At 39.7% G+C, this 22803-nt stretch overlaps 1 protein-coding gene across 1 annotated transcript in view; it reads left to right on the top strand.

Annotated features, from left to right (window-relative positions):
- LAMA3 (laminin subunit alpha 3) overlaps positions 1–22803 on the top strand; it is a 152915-nt gene that overhangs the window by 10025 nt on the left and 120087 nt on the right. Inside the window, exons 3-10 of the mRNA XM_044424295.1 lie at positions 5682–5799; positions 7437–7555; positions 9207–9377; positions 13735–13832; positions 14124–14239; positions 17147–17265; positions 20433–20523; positions 21679–21810. Coding sequence (XP_044280230.1) covers positions 5682–5799; positions 7437–7555; positions 9207–9377; positions 13735–13832; positions 14124–14239; positions 17147–17265; positions 20433–20523; positions 21679–21810 — 964 coding nt within the window. The remainder of the gene's footprint in view (positions 1–5681; positions 5800–7436; positions 7556–9206; positions 9378–13734; positions 13833–14123; positions 14240–17146; positions 17266–20432; positions 20524–21678; positions 21811–22803) is intronic.

Here is a 22803-nt window from a genome sequence, read left to right as displayed (position 1 = left end):
ATTTGTTTTCCTAAGGGGGAAATTATTGCATTGTTGGAATTTATCAGCTCCATTTATACAGCAGTCAATATGTGTGCACAATTAGAGGAAAGGGGTTTCAAAACAAACAAAACATGTTTGAAATGAGCTGTTCCTCCAATTCTCTTCAAGTGGCTCTCTGCCTTCCTATGCAATACATGTAGGATTTTGGAACTTTTTTGGAGTGGGAAGCCATGGAACAAAACCTGCCACTTCTGCTTATTGTGAACAGATTAAGTGCTCCTTTGGTTTGCATTTGTGACAGGAATACTCCTAGTTACCAGCATTTCAAAGTGCATTGTTAAGCATTTTCCCTGACCATGCCAGTTATTGATTCTGACTTTGTTTACAAATAATTAAGCAGAGAACAGTTGGAGGCAGATGCCAACAACAGACTACAGACCATCAATCCTCAGTGAGATTTCTAGTGAGAGCCACTTCAGCCACAAAGATGTTTACATAGCTCCTTGTCTCTTGGCTACCTGTTTGCAAATTTAAAGTAGTGATAAAATATTTCTTGGCTTCTGCCAGTTGTTCTCTCACCTTCAGTTGTTTTTAATCTCATTTTTTGTTCCCCTTGGTGAGGACATTTGTGAATTTGGGCAGGTTCTTTTCAGATTTAAATTGAACAAAATTCTCATGAATTCATACTGGTTAAACTCAGCAGGTACATCTGCTCTGCACATTGAAAGGGCCATGTTATATTTCCCTGCCATATAGAGTTGATATTCTGCCAGAAAAAGAGATGGTAATTCTAATTCAGCACCATCAACCTGGCAGAATGTATACACAGACTTTTAAGAGCTAAACACTCAAAGTCCTCCATGTGCATGACTGAATCTGGCCCCTTTGCTTTCTCCGATATGTGATGTTTCAAAAATCTCACTGTTACTGTTTCACCAAATTGTGCTCAGGCTTATCTACATCACTGTTCTCAGTGGGATTAATTTGGATTTTCATTGTTGCTCCCTGATAATGAACTAAGCATATGCATAAGTGCATGCACAGACAAGTGTGCTTATATACATGCCCCTGAAAGGTCAGTAGAGTGCATGTTGAAATACTTAAAAGGGTGTTGGAAAGATGATGGTGCAATTGACACTAGAGACCATGGATTTAGGCTACAGTTTGGAAACTGTCCCAATTATCAAAGCAATTAAGCAATGGAATGCACTGCTAAGGGAGTCTATGATCTGCTTCCTTGGCTGCTGACAGAAGGTTACATAAGTTCATGGAGATCATTTAGTTATGGCTACTTGGTCTATGGCTTGTAGGTTACATGAAATACCCTGCCACATCCCATCCTGGTATATCATGCACATCATCAAGTTTTGTATGTCCAGAGACTGTTAGATTTCAAGCTGGTGACTATTGGGGAATATAGAATTTTATTTGGGGGTAGAAGTGTTTGTGTGCATGCATTTTTGCTTTAATGCATTTGGAATACTTTACATCTCGATCATTGAAATATTATTTACCCAGATTCACTGTATCACTCTTACTATGTCTCAGTTTGTACACTTTGCCAAACCTATAGTGCTATACATTGTCAAATCTATGGGGTTATACAGTGTTAATCTGAACATGATTAGATTAAATGCATTCTTAATGGACAGCATCCAGCATGACTGCTTTGCCTCTGCAGAACTTTCTTCTTCAAATGCTGCTAACCTGCTCCATTCTGGAGACTAGAGTTTCAACCCATCTCAGGTTATTTATGGAAGCATGAATGTTCTGCTGTGTAAGTGAATGATCCCATGATTTGGCACCACAGGATACCACCAGGTCCCATGACCACTTCTGTGGTGGTGCTTGTTTCATTTCTAGAATGTTGGTATCTAGAAAGATGTTACAAGGCCATTAGCCATTCGATGGAATTGAACTACATGCTACTTGGCAAGTCCCAAAGCTCTATTTTTCTCCTAGCTTTGATTGCCTTTGGCCCTAGTTCCAAGAAAAAATAGTCTAAAAGGTTGTGGGAGCTCATTTGAAAGAATTGCCTATTTAGAGAAGAGGTCGCCACCCCATCCTATGCATTAACTCTCTTCTGCAAATCATACCCTCATGAATTAATGACAAGGAAGGTTCAGGTCCTGTTTGCCTTCAGATCAACAAAACATTTTTCCTGATTTATTTTGCCCCTGTCTGATCAGTACTTTATGAGACCTGTATAGATTGGGAGTACCTTGAAAATAGTTACCTTACCTCCTTCACTGTGTTGCAATGCCACAGTCTCCATGTTTCACTGATTTTCTGGTTACTCATCATTGTATTATTAAGCAACTCACGACAAGGATGAAATCTCAGAAGAAAGTTTTGACATGGACATTCCCCACTTTCATGGCCACCCCTGTAGGATGAAGCAATCAGCCTCAGGCGTCTCTTAGGGAGAGGAGTATAGAACTGATAAAAGCAGGAACAGGTATTTGAATGGTAAGGCAAGACTCTTTGCACTCTGATTCAGATAACAAAATGTTTTGGAGCAGTATTGTCTACACAGCTGGTTTATAACACACAGCTTTGAAGAACCGCTAGTATGAGATTGCCCTCTCCTAAAGGCACTATCTGTGTGAATGTCCCTTGGCTGTAGTCACCTTGGATTTCTTATCAGAACAGGCATTGTCCTTGAACTTTGTGCGTTGCTTCATTGGCTTAAAGCAAAAGTAGGCAAACTGGTACCCTCCAGCTGTTTTGGATTACAACCCCCGTAAACCCCACCCATCATGACCAATCGTTAGGGGTTTGGTATACACTACATGGTGCCAGTACCTACAATTTCTTCGAAACCACAGTCTCACATACAGACCAGAAGTCCACTGGACCTGGGGGAAAGGCCTCTTTTCCTATCCCAACCTGGATCCTAGAAAAGGAGAGCAAGGACATTCATATTGACATACATGCAGCTCAAACTGGGCAAGTGAAGGCATAGCATGGATCCAGAAGGAGATGTGTCCCAGTACATGCAATCCTTAGCCTTCAAAACACCACCTGACATGGCACAGTTCTCATATTTTATTGGCTGGAGGTTGTCTAAGATAGACGATCTTTAGAATTCTTTAGAACTGAGGGTTGTAAATGGCAGAAATGGTCCTGTCTGGAATCTGGTTCCTGAGAGAAGGTGTTCTTCACAACATGACTCCAACATCTGGTTCCTTCCCACATTTTAAAATCATAAAGTTGATATCCTTCTAATGATTTACCATACATTTTCTTCCACCCTCTCTGTGATATCTGGCCTTTCCCTTTTAGTAACAGTTCATTGCTGTTGCTTCAGCATATCTCCTCTTCCTTTCTGCTGGCCTTGCTTGCAAAGGAAAAGCCATTCATGCTCCATTTACATTTCCCCCCCACATATATAACTCCTGACAGAACAGGGACAACTGACAACAAAATTCCATTGAATTTATTAAAAAACAAAACCTCTTCCTGAGTATTTTCAGCAACTGTGTGAGACAACAAAGAAACACATCTAGAAAGTACCTGAGTGAGAAAGTCTGTTGCAGTTGAACTTGTGCAATGTGTGTTATTGCAGTAAGTACAAGGGGTGTTTTTTTGTTGGTCTTTTTTTTTTTTTTTTTTGCTTGTCACAAAGACTATATGTTGAAATACGTTGGGGACATCCAATGCCGCAGAGATCCCACTTTTGCACATGAGTTTGAGGTTTTGCTGCTTTTACTTTTCTTTTTCTTTCTTGGATTTTTTCCCATTTCCTTACAGTCTGGCACTCTGTGTTCAGCAATGACTGTGCCATGTTCCACTGGGTAGTTTGCAGGGAGAACAGGATTATCTGGGGGCAGCTTGACTGCTATTTTGCTGTTACTGTATTGTAAAAATAAAGCAAGTGCTGATTAGTTTTTATCCAGAAAGACATAAACATGCACGCACACACCCTACATAAAAACCCTTAAGCAAATGGCATAATCCTCAAAGACCACAATGAAACTATTTCAAGTTCTATTGACAACACAGGCTTTAACATTACTCATGCCTTGGCAAACCTCACTGTGTCATTTTTATGTTATACAATAATACACATTAATATGTGTTCAGTACAGTTGTGGTGCTTCCTCCAAGGTTTCTAATACTGCAAATTTATTTCAGACCACCTATTTTAATTTGACTATGTGATAATGTTTATAGTATGTTTACCAAAAAAAGTCCTTGGTATGGTGAATTGGTCCATTCTGAACAGTAAATGCAAATGAAAAATATGCAGGGACCAGATTCTGGAGGTTTATAAACAAATGCAGGACTTAAAAGTTTCAAGCCACCATTTTCAAGGGTGGTAATTGCAGAAGAAAATGTTCTGTAGAAGCAGGCAGGCATTACGGAGCTTCCTCCTTCACGGCTGCAGTGGTATGGGCAAGGAAAAGCAGCTTGGAGTGGCTCAGCACAGTAGTCTTGAACTCGAAGACAGTGTGCTCTCATGAATCTTAAACGAGCTGCAAAAGAAAACTGAGGAGAAATCCCCTCTCTAGACACTGGGAGATGCTGAACAGGGAAAACAGGATCTGGAAGAGGGGGGAAAGGGGGAGAAGAGTCAGGAGAGTTGGGCCAGTGGCTGTTGTAGTGTAGCTCTTGGCCATATGAAATTTGGGCATGAACCAAGCATACTAAGGCCAGTCATGTGCTTTGCATCATGTCTAATTTGTATTCTTTCCTTCTGTAGCTATATGTTTTAATGCTGTAAGCCATCTAGAGAGCCTTTTTGGCCAATGATGGTATAGAAATTTTATAAATAAATAAAAATAGGTCCTTATATCTCAGTCAGGAGTGTTGCTTAACTAATGGTATGATCTTATCCCTCATGGATCCCTGTTTGGCAGGAATAGGATCACTTGCAGAAGTTTGTTTGCTGGAAGGACTTTAAGCAATAAACACCATTGCATCTTATATTAGAGTTCTCATAGTGAATGTACCATGTTTTCCCGAAAATAAGACTGGTCTTATATTAATTTTTGCTCCAAAAGATACTTTAGGGCTCATTTTCAGGTGTGTCTTATTTTTTCTTATGACAGCCATAAGATTCTTGCCCTGAGAGTCCTCCACGATTCCTTTCTTGTACTCAACGAAATAGCTCTTTCTTCTTGCATCCATCTTGCATTTTGCATCCATGCATTAAGTACATCCATTACAACACACGACTTATTGACGTTATCCATGTGTTATGTCTGTACTCTTATTGGTCATTTGGCAATAAGTCTCAAGTTCATCTGTTCACATAGGCGTTTACCTCTTGTCCAAAGGCACCTACTTTGGTATTTACAAACACAATTATAATGTATATTATAATTTATTTTAAGTATTAATGTCAATAATATTATTTATATTTAATTATATATGAACATCAGTATTTTATAATTCTGTACATCTATTGTGTGTTGCAGCAGATGTACCACTATGTTTCCCCATCCGTCTGGCTGATGATATTAACTGGGGCTTATTTTTGGGGTAGGGCTTATATTATGAGCATCCTGAAAAATCATGCTAGGCCTTATTTTCCAGTTAGGTCTTATTTTTGGGGAAACATGGTATTACCCCACTGGAACTGCTTAGGGTAGCCATTTTGATAGATGCCATTTCATCTGCCCTATTGTTTTCTCAAGAAGTTACAGAATTAGCATTACATATTTCAATTGTCTTTATATGAATTTTGTTATCAGTTCTTTCATGTGGCCTATATCCTCATCAAATTTGCGAATTCTCCTCGACCGGATCTGTGGATATTAGAGAGATCAACAGACTTTGGAAGAACATATACAGCATGGCAGTATTTTGCCCGTGAGTGTCACTTTAACAACTTTTTAGGAAGGACTTATTTATTTATTTAAGATATTTGTATGCCGTCCTTTGCAAGAGCCTCAGGATGGCTTACACAAATAAAATACAAATACCTAACATAACATAAATTGATTAACAACTCACTCTGGCTGCAATTAAAATATGATAAAATTCAATATTAAAACTTATTAAAATATTGATTAAATAAAAAGGTCTTAACCTGGTGCCAAAAAACATATAATGACAGTGCCAGCTGGACCTCTCTGGGGAGTGCATTTCATAGACTTCATGTTCTTTTGACAGTAGTAGAAAGTATAACATTTGTGGGAGGTTAATAGAGTAAGAATACTGTGCAGTATCTTGAAGTTCTAAAATCTCTCTGGCAGTATTTAAAAAAGACTCTTTGTACTACAGTTCTGGTCCTCTTCAGAAACACCACTAAACCATATGAGGGAGGAGATGAAAAGCTTCAATTTTAATTTTGAATATATCATGGTTTCCTGTTGCATGCAAATTGTAGTTATACTAACTGTGGTTAGATCAGACTGTGGTTTCAGGCCTTCATTAACTAATCATAGTAAGCTACAATTTCAAAGTTCAGATGAGATGGGAATTTACAATTTATTGAAAGTTTAAATAGGAACTTTAATCTCCTCCCTTTACATACAAACAGAGGGAGAGAAGAATGGGTGCATGCAAACCCATGATTACCATTATATTCGAACCAGTTTCAAGTACTAATGACAACCTCACCATAATGGTAGATGTGTTTACAATTTTCTTGTGTAACCATTTTAGAGATTATGACTACAAACCTATGAAGAAGAATTAAGGCACAATCTTATGCAAATTTAGATAAATCTGATTTTTTAAAAAATTTAGATACAAATTCTGGCATGCCCCAGCCAGAATAACCGATTTTCTGCCTAACCTTGCATACAATTAGTTGGTCAGTTACATTTGTATGGGCTAAGTGTGCTAGACTCTGCACAGGATAAGGCTGAAATATTGGAGTATAATGTATAATTAAGGCACAGGTAAGGCTATTTGATATCAGTGGGATATCCAACTTGTGTATTGGATTGTGTCTGTTATATCCTAAGGTTTTAATGAGGTGGGATACAGCTCTCTTCAAAACAGGGCTAAAGTGGAAATCCCATCTCAAACTGTATGCCCTACTTCTTCCTTAGCCATTTCTCTGACTTGAGCTCATTAAAACGCCACTAAACATTTGTGAAAACAACAGTGGAAGTTAGGGTGGTTAAGGGGCAAGACTTGAATTACAAGGGTTGTCCCCTCTTTAGCATGATCTGCCATTGTGATTGGATGATACCTTGCATGTTGATGGTGAATAGAAGCCACACTTAAAATATACCAGAAACTGATACAGAGCCAGTGTGGAATAGTGGTTAGAGTGTTGAACTGGGACTCTTGAGCTCCAGGTGCTAGTCCATACATGGCCATGAAGCTCAATGGGTGACTTTGGGCCAGTTACTGACACTCAGCCTAACTTACCTCAAAGGTTTGTTGTGAAATAAAATGGGAGGAGGAGGATTACGTAAGCTGCCTTGGGTTCCTTGCAGGAAAAGGCTGGATGGAAATATAACAAATAAGTAAAAATGGTTTCTTTTTATTAGATTCTAAAGCAGACTGTTGGGAACGTTATGGAAAAGAAGCTAATGCTCGTATTAGGAATGATGATGATGTCATTTGCTCTATAGAATATTCTCGGATTGTACCTTTAGAAAATGGGGAGGTAAGTTCTGGACAGCAATAGCAATAAGAAATGACTTTATTAACCTTAGATCATTCTTCAAATGCTCAAGAGATGTCATACACATTGTATCATTATTTGTGCCATAACAATCTTATAAGTCAGGAGATGAGACCTTAATGACCAATGAACAATTTCCTTTTTATCTGCAACTACCATTAGTAGCCATTTCATCTATCTGCATGTTCTGTGATGTACCACACTGGTGAACACCTTGGTCTAGGGATTCGTGCTTTAGGATTACAAGCTACTGTTCCTTTCCCCCACACATGCTTTCACACTCCCTAAAATGAGTTAGCATATGCACTGTTGTGTTGCGCCCACAGCAACTTTGTAAGGAAACAAGGTGTTCATGCCTTCTTCCCAAACAGAATCATGGTCACGGAAGTGTCCCAAAAGTGTGGTTTTTCTCAAAAAGAAGGCGTTCTGTCCCCACACCCTTGTTTCCCTGCAAAATCATTGTTCTTTTCCTCTTCCTTTTTGTTGTTTCCCATAGCTGCACATCTAGTGTTAAATGTAGCAGGAACAGCAATTGTGGTAGCAGAAGAACTGTGGCAAGGAGACCCTAATTTCCTGCCTCTAATTAAATAAACAGATTGGTCTTGAAGTAGTAAGCATTCATTCATAAATACAATCTCTTTCCCTCTAAATGCCTATTAGCATGGGTGAAGGTTCCAGTCAGTTCCTAAAATAGCATCGTTCCAAGAACGGAATTCTGAGTTTGTAGAGCTCATTATTCTACAATGAACTCTTGTTCAAAAGAACTCTGCAACATTTTCTTTCATCATTAGAAAAACCTGCTTATGGGGAAATTCCACAACAATATTTGTGTGTGTGCATGTGTGGAGTGGGGGGAGGGGGGGAGGCTGCTGTCATAAAAGCCATTAATTAGAAGACCTCATTTGCCTCCAGTCATCACTTACATCATGACTCTTTGAACTAGATTTGAAAAATAAATGCGCACGGGTCAAATCTTCTGTATTGACTCATCTTTTAATAACACAACTGATGATGAGGAATATAAAAATAACTATTATATTTGTGATCATTACAGCTCTTCTTTAAACGGCATGAAGGATGAAACCATTTCTGATCTGAATATTTTCTGGGCATAGTGTGAGGACATACTGGGGATTCTTAGATAGGGCAAATGAACTGGGTTTCTTCAGTGCCCTTTAAGACAGGACCTAGTGGCTACTGGGGATTCCCCATAGGGCCTGAGCCACAGAAGGGAAAGCTCTTATCTCCAATCAGCAGGCCTGTTTTCTCTGTGCTTGACAGGGGAAAGTAGTTGTCTTTAATCAGCCGCTGATCAGAAATAAGAGTTTTTCGCTATAGGGCAGATGGAGTGGAGCCAGTGGGAGAAGCTGCAGAATGAGTCAAGACTATTTGCTTCTGAGTACATATTGCAAAGGCTTGACCTGCTTATTTGTGACTAGACATTTCATTTTCTACATTATCAATTTTTAGTAGCTCATGCTCTTTACTACAATTGGTAATGATGTAAATTGGGACTAGGGGAGGTGTTTCAGCTCTTCCGAGATGAGTCTGTGGCAGGCATTGCTCTAGAGAATGCAATAAAATGTTTGTAAGTTTACAATGGCTCTCTGTTTATTTTTCTTTCATTCATTAGATTGTGATATCCTTGATAAATGGCCGTCCAGGAGCAAATAACTTCACCTTTTCTTCCACACTTAAAGAATTTACTAAAGCAACAAATATTCGTTTGCATTTCCTAAGAACCAATACCCTTCTTGGACACTTGATATCTAAAGCTCAACGAGATCCTACAGTGACACGCAGAGTGAGTGAACTTTCCTTTTTGAGTGTGAAAATCATGCTGGATCTAAAGAGGCCCTAAATCCACTCATTGCATATACAATATTTCCCTGATGCATAGAGCTTCCCTATATGCAACATGCTTGTGTAGTTCAAGTTAGTTTTATCTTAGCGGAGATGGATAAAACATTCCCTTTTATGAGAAGCAAGGAGGAGGAAACCTTTAGGTGGAATGCTCCACAGAAAAGTGTCCATAGTATTGGCCACCAAGAGAGCGTGATGCTACTGGGCGGCTTTCAAATAAATTTAATGAATGAATATTATATCTTAGGGTACAGCTACTTGCTTGAGGACTAAATGCTCAATGACTCTAAAGTATTTCTGTCTGTGTAATCACATATATGGAAGAATTTATTGATCTGTCAAATCCATTTCTCCTTGCTCTAACAGGCAGTAGCTCTCGAGAGCATTAGGCAGAGAGGTCATTCCCTGCCATCCTATCAATGCGTAAAAAAAAATCAAGACTGTTTGCATGCAAGAATCTTCTGTGTCACAGAGCAACAGCTCCTTCCCATGGGTGTGGCACTATAGAATTCTCTATATTCTGACAGAGAAGTTTGCTTTTGCTTTTGCCCTGTTCTTATCTGGCGAAGTAAATCAATATTGTACTCTTGGAATGCCGAATACATGAGATGAATTAAACTGCTATAGAAGACCTGCATGAAAAGAATCTGCACGGGGACAGGAGGCGTTATTTGATGACCTCTTGGTTAATCCCATTTGTGTGATTCCTTGACGATTCATGCTGTTTCTTATTATAAAGTTTACCTAAAGCAAACATGCACTAAAGAAGGAAACTGTATAAAAAAAAGGAATGATTTGTCACACATTAACTATTCGTTTATCTACCAAACAGGAAACATGAGTGTGTTGCTTATTTTCACATCTTCAGAACGGGGAATTCCACATTTTCTGTTGAGTGGTCCTTCCATTAGGAAAAAGAAAGATGGAATGCCTACATTCTGAAGCATGAAAGCTGAAAGCACAAATAACTCATGCCTCCTGAGTATACCACAGGATTTGTATTGTCTAAAACCTTACTTTTTGCCAATAATAGAATGCATACTGTCATATTCCTCAGGGACTCAGGAAAGTAGACTGAATATAGTTTTATCAAAACAACTTCAGCATCAATGTGATGCTTAAGTTAACTTAAGGTGAGGTCTATCTCAACTTAATGGCAACTTGACCAAGTCTAACTTGTTGATAGACAGAGGACTTGAGCCCTAAATAAAATCCTGGGTTCCAACTGCTTCACATTCTAGTATATTAGAACTGCTAGAAAAACATGGAATAAACTTATAATAGTTACACACATATGAAGCAGTATTTGTAAGTTAAAAATAATTCCCCTGCAGATGCAACTTTTTGCCTTTCCTGGTTACAGAGGATAAGGTAGCAAACATGATTCCTTTTCGCCTTCTCTCTGCCAGTGTACGTCAGTTCAGCTCAGGTAGGGTGGAGAATCTTTCTCTCACTTTATTAACTGTACACAGAACTTGTTATATCTATTGACTTTTTCACTGAGTCAGCCCAAACTGAGTAAAGCATTGTTTGAGATACGTCTATTAATGGCAGGGAGTGGTGCTAAGATAGCAAGTCCTTAAGCTCTCTGTATACCATTTGGGTTGGTGGTGCTTGTACATTACCACTCATAGCCCAAATCCAATCTATATTTAGTCAAAAATAAGTCCACTGTGTGCCATGGGACTTACTTACACATTGGTGCGTATAGGAATGCCACCTTGCAGTGCAAACCTCTGGAAAATTACTAATAATTTTGAGTTTAGAAGAGAGCAATTCTATGGCACATGGACTTTGCCTGTGAGGCCACAGGATGCTGTGAGTTGCCCCTTCCAAGGGGCACTGCTTCAGCCTTGGAAAGGGGTAAGCTACCACCATTCCCTGTCCCCTTGCAGCCAGTGGAGAAATAACCCTGCCAGCTGTCCTCCAAGGTCAGAAAAAGAGAATGGTGGGAGAAGGATGGTGGGCAGGGTGGGGAAGAGACCACAGTGGCCAGCATAGGAAATATCCTGAAACCTTCCTTCCTTTTCAAAGTTCCCTTCCTAGGGAGGCAAAAAGCCAATCTAGCAAAAAAACTTCAGGGCAGGACAGGGAAGCAAAGATGGCCTCCACTACTCCTCTCACCCTGTTTTGGAGGACTGTAAGCTTCTGATTTCAGAATCAGATGGCACAACTGATTGGACTGTGTCCTAAAACAAGTATACATTACCTTGGCCTCTTGACCAATATCCTGTATATTGAAGGGGAAATTGCTTTACCTGATTCCATCTTCAGCTGATACTGGTCTAATGTCAGATGGTTGACATCTGACTTTGAAACCATGTCTTTGCCAAATAGGTATTGAAGGTATTGCCTAACGCATCATTTTCAGAATCCTATTTTGAATAGGAATGTAGCCTTTATGGTTCTGTGGGAAAGGAGTTGGAAATGCTATGCAAAGAAGGCTCAGAAACAAATGGGATCCTTAGATTTTGGTGTACTGTGGATTGTAGGCAGGTGCTTCCCATCCTGAAAATTCAGCCCCAAATTTGTACAGTCCATTGATTTGGAGTGTTTAGGTTTCAGACAAGATAGAATGCAATCGGAATGAAAACATACTGGGAATCCCTACATGCACTCCAGTGCAGTACCTACAACTGTCAGTTGATGTTTGATTTTTTTAAAGAGAATGCCAGAATGTCATTTTATGTTACCTGAGCTTTAGTTCATCAAGGGAAAATATCTTGCCTAAACTGAAGAAGCTCATTCTAAGAACAGAGCTAACTCCAGTTTTGAGCTAATATTGTCTACACTGTAGATGGTAGCCTAGCCAGAACACTTTATCCCTTGCATTGTGGTTTAGATAAGGTTGAAAATGAGACTCTTCCTCATTCTTTGTTTAATTGTCCTCTGATGCTAGACATTAAGGAACAATACCTTGCTGGATTGCTAATAATTGGAACAAACTGCTCAGTTTGCCAGGAGATGCTTTCTTGCTCAATGAGAAGGACATGAACATCTTGAAAAGAATCACCACTTTCCTAATGGCATTAGCTAAAGGTCACAGTAGACTTAAGGCAGATTAATTAGGCTGTTTTGGAGAAGATTGATTTTAATACTTAATTTTAAGCCATGCATATATTTATATTGTTTTTATTTATATTTTACATTGCTTTATATTTAAATGCTTTATAGCATATCTACAAATCTCATTTCTGTTATCTAGTACTACTACAGTATAAAAGACATCAGTGTGGGTGGACAGTGTGTTTGCCATGGACATGCCAATGCCCGTAATGCAAAAAGTAACCCAGATTCATAGCATATATTTATATGCTATATGGGGTATTTTATACCTTAATCTTAGTTTGTCACACCTGAATTATTAGTCATGTCCTTTCATTTTTAAAAACTGGCTTGCATTTACTTTTGTAATATTCTCGATGCTTTCTTTCAGTTGTATTGTGGTACCCTAGGTGGTACCCTAGATGGCGAACCTTTTAGAGACTGAGTGCCCAAACTGCAATCCAAAACCCACTTATTTATCACAAAGTGGCAACACTGCAAATAAAACCTGAATACTGAGGTTTTATTTTAGAAAAAACAACTCACAGCCAGTCCAAGCAAATATATATATCACTGGCAGCGCACTGACAGGCCATGCGAAAGCTCGGACAAGACACGGCTAATGAGTTGTGGCTCGTGATGTCATTGCCTGGCGCTGCTACTCCTTTCCAAGAATGCGCATGGCCCCTATGTGTGCTGTTATCCAATGCTTGGCTGCTGGGGCGATGCTGGAGCAACTTGGCTCGCGTGCCAACAGAGAGGGCTCTGCGTGCCCACTGTAGCACACATGCCATAGGTTCACCACCACTGTCCTAGGTTATAGACAGTAAAACTGAATTTAATTGAAAACTGTAATAAAGTTTTAGAAAGCTAAAGGACTGAAGGACTAAAGCTGAAGAACTAAAGATTATCATCAGAATGTACAGTATTCTAAGAATCACATAACTGTACTAACTCGGTATTCCTTACAGTCCTCTTTAAAATAAGCCAATATTATCATTATCCTCCTTGTAAAGACTGGTGGAGGTGAGACATCAGTGTTTGCCTAAAGACAAGCATTGAGCTCATGGTTAAACCGAAAGAGCTGAATTGGAAACTATCCAATCTAAAAATGCGTTTTTAAGTAATGCATCTTGAGGGGAAGGTATTGGGTCATGTGTCTATTTTGCTAGGAAGTTTATACCATCCTACATAAGACACTGATGACAGTTTCACTCAGCTACTGATCTACAAATCTCATTTCTGTTATCTAGTACTACTACAGTATAAAAGACATCAGTGTGGGTGGACAGTGTGTTTGCCATGGACATGCCGATGCCTGTAATGCAAAAAGTAACCCAGATGCATACAGGTAAGGAAACTACACTGTATGGTCAAAAGAACTGTATTTTTCTAAATGACATTATGGCTGTAAAATGATGGTAAGACTCAAAGTCTAGCCTAAGGAATCAATCCTAGACTCCCTGGAAGTGTGTCCCTGGGGCCAATGGATAGGATTTGGTGAATTTCCTCTCTAAGAACAGAGGGAGGATGGGAGGTTCATCTTTAAAGGGAGAAATCCACTCGCAGATCCCTCTTTCCATCTACCAAAACAAGCTACTAATGTGAATGTCAAATGAGAATTAATGCCTTGGACATCTAGGTTCCAGTGTGAATGTCAGCACAACACTTGTGGGGAAACCTGTGACCGTTGCTGCCCTGGATTTAACCAGAAACAGTGGCAACCTTCAACAACCAGCAACCCAAATCTGTGTGAACGTGAGTAATATAGAAATATGCTTTCTGAATGCTAAGGGTGGTTTACAATGTGAATAGATGGATGGTCTAGTATGCTCAAAAAAGTTCTATGTGGTACTCATAACCAGTGTGGAGTTTCCTGGTCACTTGTGCGTCCTGAGAACTTTACATACTTGATCAGTCTTCCTAACAGCATCCCTGTCTTAATGAAGTGTATTGTTCTCTTATATCAGCCTTTCCCAACCCAGAATCACCCAAATGTATTGGACTTCAAGTCCCATCATCTCCATCCTGGAGGTCCACTAAGTTCCTAGAATCATAGAATAGTAGAGCTAGAAGTGACCAATAAGGCCATCAAGTCCAGTTTCCCTGCACAATATGCTGCAGTCCAACACATGTGAAGGGAAGCAGGTTTTTGAAATCTGGCTTACATGATCAGGTGGGTGAAAATTAAGTGTGAATAATTAGACATAGTCTAGACATAGTCCTGCTACACCTGATTTTTTTTAAACATGTAATGCCAATGTGGCTAGAGCATCTAGTTCACTACAAGCTCCAGTAATCTGGTGAACAATATCATGGTCTTTCTTCATGGCTTAGTTTGTACCATGTCCTGCTAAGCTGTCTAGAGGGGAGGACTCAGTCTGCAAATACCTTTATATAGAACAGGTATTGGCATTTCGTGCTCATTCAGATATCTCTGAACTTTGGATTACAACATCCATCATCCATAACCAGCACAGTCAGGGGTAAAAGATATAGCATAGAAAATCAGCTTCAAGGTAAAGGTGATGCATCTTTTAGGAGGCTTGAACCATAGGAACAGTTATTCAGAAATCACTTGCTAGGTTTTTTCCCTGTCTAAACAAAAATGGATGCTTATCCTGGCTTATCTACAGAAATAAAGCAAGACTGGTGACCCAAAGGAGTTTTGGCACTGCAAAAAGGCTATGAGCTGGATGCAGATTTAGTCATTGCTAAAGGAAGACTCATTTAGATGAATGGGAATTGAGTCATTAACGGCTAGCCTCTTGGCATCAGTGGGACTTAGTCATGTCCAATGTCCAATTTAAGCCCCACCGATTTCCAGAGATGCACTTCAAGTATGACTGCCTGGAACCAACTCTACAAAATGGTTCTATGCTGTTGGTAGAGCACAGAATTAGCAGTGGTTTAACTGGTTTCAAGAGGACATGCCCATTAATGATGACTGTTTAACTCTTTGTATCTTGTTCAAATCAAACAGGAAGTGTTCTTTTCTGGAATATACAGTAGTCCCCCAAAATTCATGGGGGTTACATTCCTAAAGCACACGCGAATTGTGAAAAACCGTGAATTTGGTGCCGGCGATAGGTGCCAGCCGGGTGTAGCGAGGCAGGGACAGGGGTGGGCGCGTGCAGAGATTGTTTTCCCTGAGCGAGTCCAAACTCGGAGGAAACAATCTCCTTACGAGTAAGCTGCCTCACGGCGAGGCGCCGGCTTACTCGCAAGGAGATCGGCTTGTACTCGCTTGGAGAAAAATTCCCTGAAAGACTGAAGCCGCGAACACTGAACCACGACTTCACGGGGGTATACTGTAATTCTGACAAGCAATAGAGACATGATTTGCAAATATAAGCTGCAGTTTGGATAGCCATGTGAGGGGTAGTGAAGTGTGTACATGCCTATAGATGGATATGACACAGCATAAAAAACTTAGACTACTGTACAAACTTTTTGGGTTGAGCTGCCTAAATTGTGAAGCTTGAGAATGACACACTTTACAAAGACATTTGGTAGGAAGTAGGTATGTTAGAATAAACAGAATCTGAATTCCACAAGGATGATATGGAAGAAAAAGAATCTGCTTTTATCTAAAAGATAGTGTGTGCAAAATAAGTAAATAATGTGACGTATCTTTTAAAGCAGCATTAAATAAACCATCATACAGAAACATTTGAGTCCAAATACTAAATTTTTAGCTTATATGACACATTTAGAACAATGATATGAGCACTCACATTTATGGGATGACACTTTCTGCTGCCTACCAGAATCAAGCTCAGTTTTACAAAACCTTGGAATAATTTTATGGGGGGAACCAGTCTGCTGTAGGAAGCGAAAAAGGGTAACAGCAGCTAATATGTATTTGGGACAGGAGGGGTAGCATATACTTGAACTAAGATTGAGGATTAGGGGCTAAGCAGCCTTCACCTGGTGACCTTTGGATATTTTAGATTTCAATCCCCATCAGTCCCAGCCAGCATGGTTCCGAGCTAGGGAAGCAAAGCTAAGGCTGTCACCTAGATATGGAGATGTCTGTACAGATATCTGGCTCTAGATACTTAGAGGAGCTTGGAACTACCATCATTACTGGTTGAACTGCAGATAATCACAGAGAAGGAGTTAAAATGCAGCCAGCAGAAAACTGTTGAAAAAGAGCTATTTCTTTTCCTAGAATCCCAACCAGTTGGGAAAGAAAGGAAGTTGCTGAAGCAAGGCGTCATCTGCTCTGCTGCCATTGTTCCAGAGGCATGGTCTGATCTCAGCTTGCTCATCTGGCTGCCTGCCCTTCTTCCCATCTCCTCTAAGCAGAAAAAAATGTCAGGGCAGTGCATTTGGCAAAAAAGTGAGCTCAGGCAGATGCTGCCCTTGCTTCTTGGGATGCTATTTTGGCTTAGAAAGTACAAAGATAGCTAAAAAAGAGACCATTTTACGTTTGGCAATGCAGCATTTTGAGTCTACAGAAGTTTCCCCCTTGTAATAAAGTTAGTGAGAAGGTGGTGAGTGAAAATGACCTATGGCTGCACAGTGTCAGACTGAACAGACTGCAATGACCTTGTGACTACTAACTTCGTGTTGTATGGCGAACTGGAATGCTTTTCTTCTTTGCTCCTTTGTTCAATCACGCCACTTCTGTAATGAAATCTAATCAGCAATTTCTTTCAGCCTGCAACTGTCATGGACATGCCACTGACTGCTATTATGATCCTGAAGTTGAACGACGCAGAGAGAGCTTAAATGTCTTTGGAAATTATCAAGGCGGAGGGGTCTGCATTAACTGTCAGGTAAAATAGGAATCCCCCCACCCCATGTCCTTGTAGGCTGCAACTAAGTATGACTTGGAAACAGGATACCAAAAATATTTGCTCTCTGTCGGAGAATTGGACCTGATTTTCATCATGCAAGATATTATCAAGTTTGTTCTGCAGCTACATGATCCTATACATGGTTACTGTTTTTGACAGAAGTATTTTTTAGTGGCATGTTTGGAATTACATTCTAAAACCTTTAATCCTAAACAATGTATTAAAACTCCCCAACTTTTTTATAATGCAGTAGAATAAAGCATTCATATGATACATGTAAAATCTCAACACTTGACCTACATGAGATATGCAGATAGTTCTTTTTTATCACAAGCGATCCATTGAAACAACTCCTTTTACAGGAATATCAAACTGTTCTTAATTTACTTAATTCTTTATTATGAAACCATTAAATATTCTTGAAAGCCATTAAAGACTTTTTGAAAATATGAGTCAAAGTATTTCATTGCCTCCAAAATAGAGCTATGAATGCCTGAAATAAGGTACCTAGAAACACTCCCATAAATGTACATCTCTACACCAGAATGGGGGCTCATGCAAACACCTGCTCACTTGATATATCAATTTCAACCATGGAAGGTTTATGGAAGAATCTTCTACTTGTGTGCACATCAGTTTGTCCCACTGGGTTCAACAGGACTTTTAAAGAGCAGCCTTGTATTGTGAATTTTAGTTTTTAGTCCTCTGACATGGCATGTGGCCCACAGGTCAATCAGAAAGGAAAAGCAGGGCTACAGTGACCTCTAAGTTCTACTGTCCTCTAAGTTCCCCAGTAATGGATCCCCAGGAGCTTTTGGAAAACAGGGAATCAGACCATTAATCAGATTATCCAAACCATTAATCAAGAAACGATGCTGGGTCTGATGAGACTCAGTGTGGCACAGTGATTAAGAACACTGGACTAGGACTCAGAAGATCTCCGCTCTGCTCCCCACTCAGCCATGAATCCCACTGGGCAATTTTGGGTCAGTTATGGACTCTCAGCCTAACCTGCCTCACAAAGTTGTTGTTGTGAGATAAAATGGAGAGGATTATGAATTGCTTTGGATTCCTTGCAAGAGGAAAAAATGTGTTGGTGCTGGTGGTCATGATGATGAAGATGATGGTGGGGGAGGGAAATCTCTAGCGGATCAGAGGAAGATATCAGATCACATCTGAAACTGAAAGAGAGGTTCAGAGAGGATCTTCATGATTCCGTAGTACAGTTGGTGCCTTCAAATGGCAGCTGGCTTCCAACTTGTGACCTGGGTCAAAGGAAACATCCAGTGCAACCATTGTTACACTCGATCTCATTGCTAAGCTGAAAGCACTTCTTGCCAAACAAGTAGTTGGATGTAAATAACAGAAAATCTGTTTTTCAAGAGAAAGAGGGAGGCTCTTTGTTTGCCACTTGACATTTCTGTGTGGCGTTCTTCTTTGCACTTTTGCCCATAAAAGAACATGTTAGCTAAACTTTTTTAAACATCATCAAAGTAGGAAAATATCTGGAAACTTAAGAAATGCTTGCTATTGTGACTGATGCTGATTGCCCTTAATTCAATTTTGTAGAAATTAATCAGGGTGAGATTAATTAATCTGTTTAGTCATGGAATCTAACTATAGTTTTTCCTTCCTAGAAAAAGCATATGGATTGGGGCTTGCCCTTTATCCCTTTGTATTATAGAAAAACAATTAGAAATGCCTGCACGAGTGATAAAACTAATGGAAACTGACATGATCACACAGTGGAAGCCTGTTTCTTTGGAAAATGATAATAATGTTCTGTATGTTCAGTTTTCTCAACTGGGCAATAACTTACTGTGACACAAATGACATTGCCTTGCTTTTCATGATCATAGAATTTAAATATCACTGCTCTCCAAATAAGTTGGTGGTACACTTTTCATTTGTTAAAATTCATTTTGGGTTTTTGGACTTGCTAAAGTGGAAAAAAGGCTTTGTAGCATATGAAAATGGGGAAATATTCTAGTTGGCACAATGCCCTTATGCAAATTTAATCAAACAATTGTTCTCTCATTACATATATTGAGAAAGCAGTTAAGGAAAATTAATAACGTGATTTGTCCTCTGTTGTTTTGTTCTATCAAGTCATCTTCGACCTATGAATGAAAGCCCTTCATGTCCATGGCATCTACATCTTGTTTCATTTTGGGTTATTTCATCATATGGTTTTCATAGATTCATTTATCCTTCATCTATGCTTATATTAATTTTAGTAATTTTCAGTGACAATGTTATGTGATCCAAGATGCCACGTAGGGAATGCGGCAAGATAGGTCAGGGCTGAGCCATGGGAGCTTTCCCTTTGAAGCCAAGACTTATGCCAGGAGTCAGAACCAAGGGGGTTAATCTGAGGAGTCAAGCCAGGAGTCAGAAATGAAAGACTAAACTTGGGATGTCAAACTGGGGAAGAATCCACACAAGGGTAAGAACTAGGAGACAATGCTAAGAATAGAAAAGAGACAGGAAAACCTATTGCTGCCCAGCAAAATCTCAGCTCAAGCAGAATGCCAGAGGCCATCCAGTTCAGGATATCTAATCGCAGATATGGTAGATACTTCAGAACCTGCACATCATTGCATCCCAGGGAAATATTCCAAACTGGAGCTGTGGTGGTCTGGCCAACCAGTGTCACAGGTTTTTGCTTTTCTAATACACGAAAAGCAGCATAGAACTGAAATGACTCTCAATGGAAGTGAAAGAAGAAAAGCAGGACTGTAGCTAAACGTTAAGAAAACAAAAATCGTGACTGCAGAAGAATAGCACATATTTAAGGTCAACAATGAAGAAACTGAAATTGTAGAAGATTCTACATATCTTGGCTCAGTCATCAATTCAAAGTGAGAATAAAGGAAGAAACAGCCTTGAGTCTGCAAGAGCTGAGTAGGGCTGCCAAGGGCAGGATATTTTAGAGGACTTTCATTCATAGGGTTGCCATAAGTTGGAAATGACTTGATAGCCATAACAGCAACAATGTAGAAAGAATGCACTGCATTTCTGGCATACTAAGTTCCTTCCTTATCTGCACTGACAGATTTTTAAAGTATTTTATCATGCCATCAATTCAATTCTTGCTTATTCATGAAACTGAATTTATCTCTTTTTTCTTGCTCTTTTCTGCATAGCATAATACAGCTGGTATAAACTGCGAGAAATGCTTGAAGGGTTACTACCGTCCTTATGGTGTTCCAGTGACAGAGCCACATGGATGCACACGTATGTTTATTTCTTTGTACCTTTAATTTTTTTTCCTCCCTGAAAAAGAAAGCCATAGGAAAAATTGGCCAAAGGAATTTGAATATATTTTAGAATGTGATATCAGCATATCAGCATTGCATTTGAGCAGTGCTGGTTGGAAGTGGCGGGGGTTGCAGTCCAACACATCTGGGGGGTGTGACAAGAAGAAAGGCTGGCATGCGGTGCATTTGGATCTACAGCAGCATAGAAGGCATCTTGCATAATTATATTAGGACTGTAGTGGGAACAGCAGACCTGCGGTTATTTCCCTGTCATATTGATTTGCTTATTTGATTAGATTTGTAGAATGCCTTTCTGCCAGGAAAAGACACTCAAGGACACTTAGGAGCATAATTAAAATGAATTAAAACAATAGAACAACACATTAAAATACAACAAAAATATAATAATCACAGAATAAAAAGAGTTCCCAACCCACAGGCATGCTTGCTAGCCAAAGGCCTTCTTTAATAATGTGGTTTTTGCTTGTTGGCAGAAGGACTGCAGAGAGGGAGCAAACATAGCTTTCTTTGGGGAGGAAGGTGTGGGGGTGGCCACCAAAATGTCTTTCTCTTGAGTCCCCATTGAATGTGCCTCGCATGGTCATGGTCTCAAAAGAAGGGCCTTCCCAGGAGGTCTCAAGAACTGGGCAAGCTTGTATTAAAGAAGGCAGCCTTTCAGGTTCTCTGGTGCCGTGCCATACTAGGCTTCATAAATCACAGCCATTGCTTCGCCCACGTATTGGCAAAGGCAGGGTACCTACTGAAGCAGAATGTTTTACTTTGCTTAATATGCTTAACCATTTTACTAAGCTATCATGAGAGCAGTAATTTTGAAGACAAGTATAAAATCAACTGCATAAGAAAAACTAACCTAAGCTGCTGACTGTAGGAAAGTAGCCTGTTGATGTGAAAATGTACATGCAACACTTTAAATATATTTGGTGATCTTATAATTCTAAATTCATTTATTTGTTTAAAACTTTTTTATACCGTCCCATCATGCCTCATTACAGTGTTATCTGCAGAAGGAAGGAAGCAAGATACAACTGTAATTGTGATGTTTTAGGTTAACTTCCATAAAATAATAAATTCACCCAAAGGAAGTTTTTAGGATGACCTTTTTTTAATGCAGTCTGCAGTTGCAATCCAGAATATTCTAACGGCTGTGAGGATGGATCTGGACGCTGCTATTGTAAACAGAATTATCAAGGTGAGACCTGTGACCAGTGTGTTGATGGACACCACAGTTTCCCCTTCTGTTACCGTAAGTATCAATATATCCCTGCATTTTGTACTCTATTTTATTAAACATATCTCTGTATCCAGTTGTATCAACTACAGTGCACAAATTACCTGTAAATTATCAGTAAATATATATTATACTGCAAATTAGCAGGCATGTAAATATTCTGCTTTTTAAAAAATGGAAGTGGTAGTCATTCCTAAAATCTGAGATAGAGTTGTACAACCAATATCCTTATGATAAGTCATCATGGGTTGGGAGGCAGACATCTGTGAGTTCAAATTTTAAAAATGTTTCTCTCCGAATGAATTTCTTCCCTGCCCCATCCCTTTTAGTTGGTGCTGCTGTTCCAGTATGCTCTTTCAAGTGTGTTTTCAGCATTGTGCCATTATATTGCATACAGACAGAATACAGCCATTAGTCCTTACAGGATAAAGGGGCATTACTTTAGATTCCCCTTTATTTGTTAACTCTGGATGTACAGAAAATCAAGGGCACATTTCAACAGCTACTTGAGTCTTTTCTGTCAGCCCAGCTGTAAGGGAGGAAGCTGAGGAGGAGGGAAAGGGGCAGAAGTGGATTTAGAAGAGGAGAGAGGCAGAGAAGGTGAGCCTGGGGCAAGAGAAGGGGTGTGGGTGCCAAGGACAGAATTGGGCAAACAGGTGTGTGTCAGGAAGGAAATGACTTGAAGGATGGTTTGAGGGATGAGAGAAAGCAAACTGGGAAGAATTATTTAGGTGAGAGAAAGAGCAAAAGATGAATGGAGTGGGATAGGAGTTTCAGAGCAGAACCTATGAGCCTAGTGGGGAGGGATTTGAACTGGGCTGTGCAGATTTGGGAGGATGATGGTGGTGGAGGAAGGTGGAAGAAAGGGGTGGATAGTGACAAGTGAAGCAGCAAGATGCAGTAAAGGGATAAAAGGAAGATAAGAAACCAAAGAAAAAATCCTCCTTTCACTGCCATCTCATTCCCCCAGCAATTCCATGTGTATGTTTATGTATAATAAATTTATTC

Source organism: Varanus komodoensis, unplaced genomic scaffold, assembly GCF_004798865.1.
Source record: "Varanus komodoensis strain SLA01 unplaced genomic scaffold, ASM479886v1 scaffold14_1, whole genome shotgun sequence".
In the NCBI taxonomy this organism is placed as follows: domain Eukaryota; kingdom Metazoa; phylum Chordata; class Lepidosauria; order Squamata; family Varanidae; genus Varanus; species Varanus komodoensis.
This window is presented reverse-complemented; position numbering and strand designations above follow the sequence as displayed.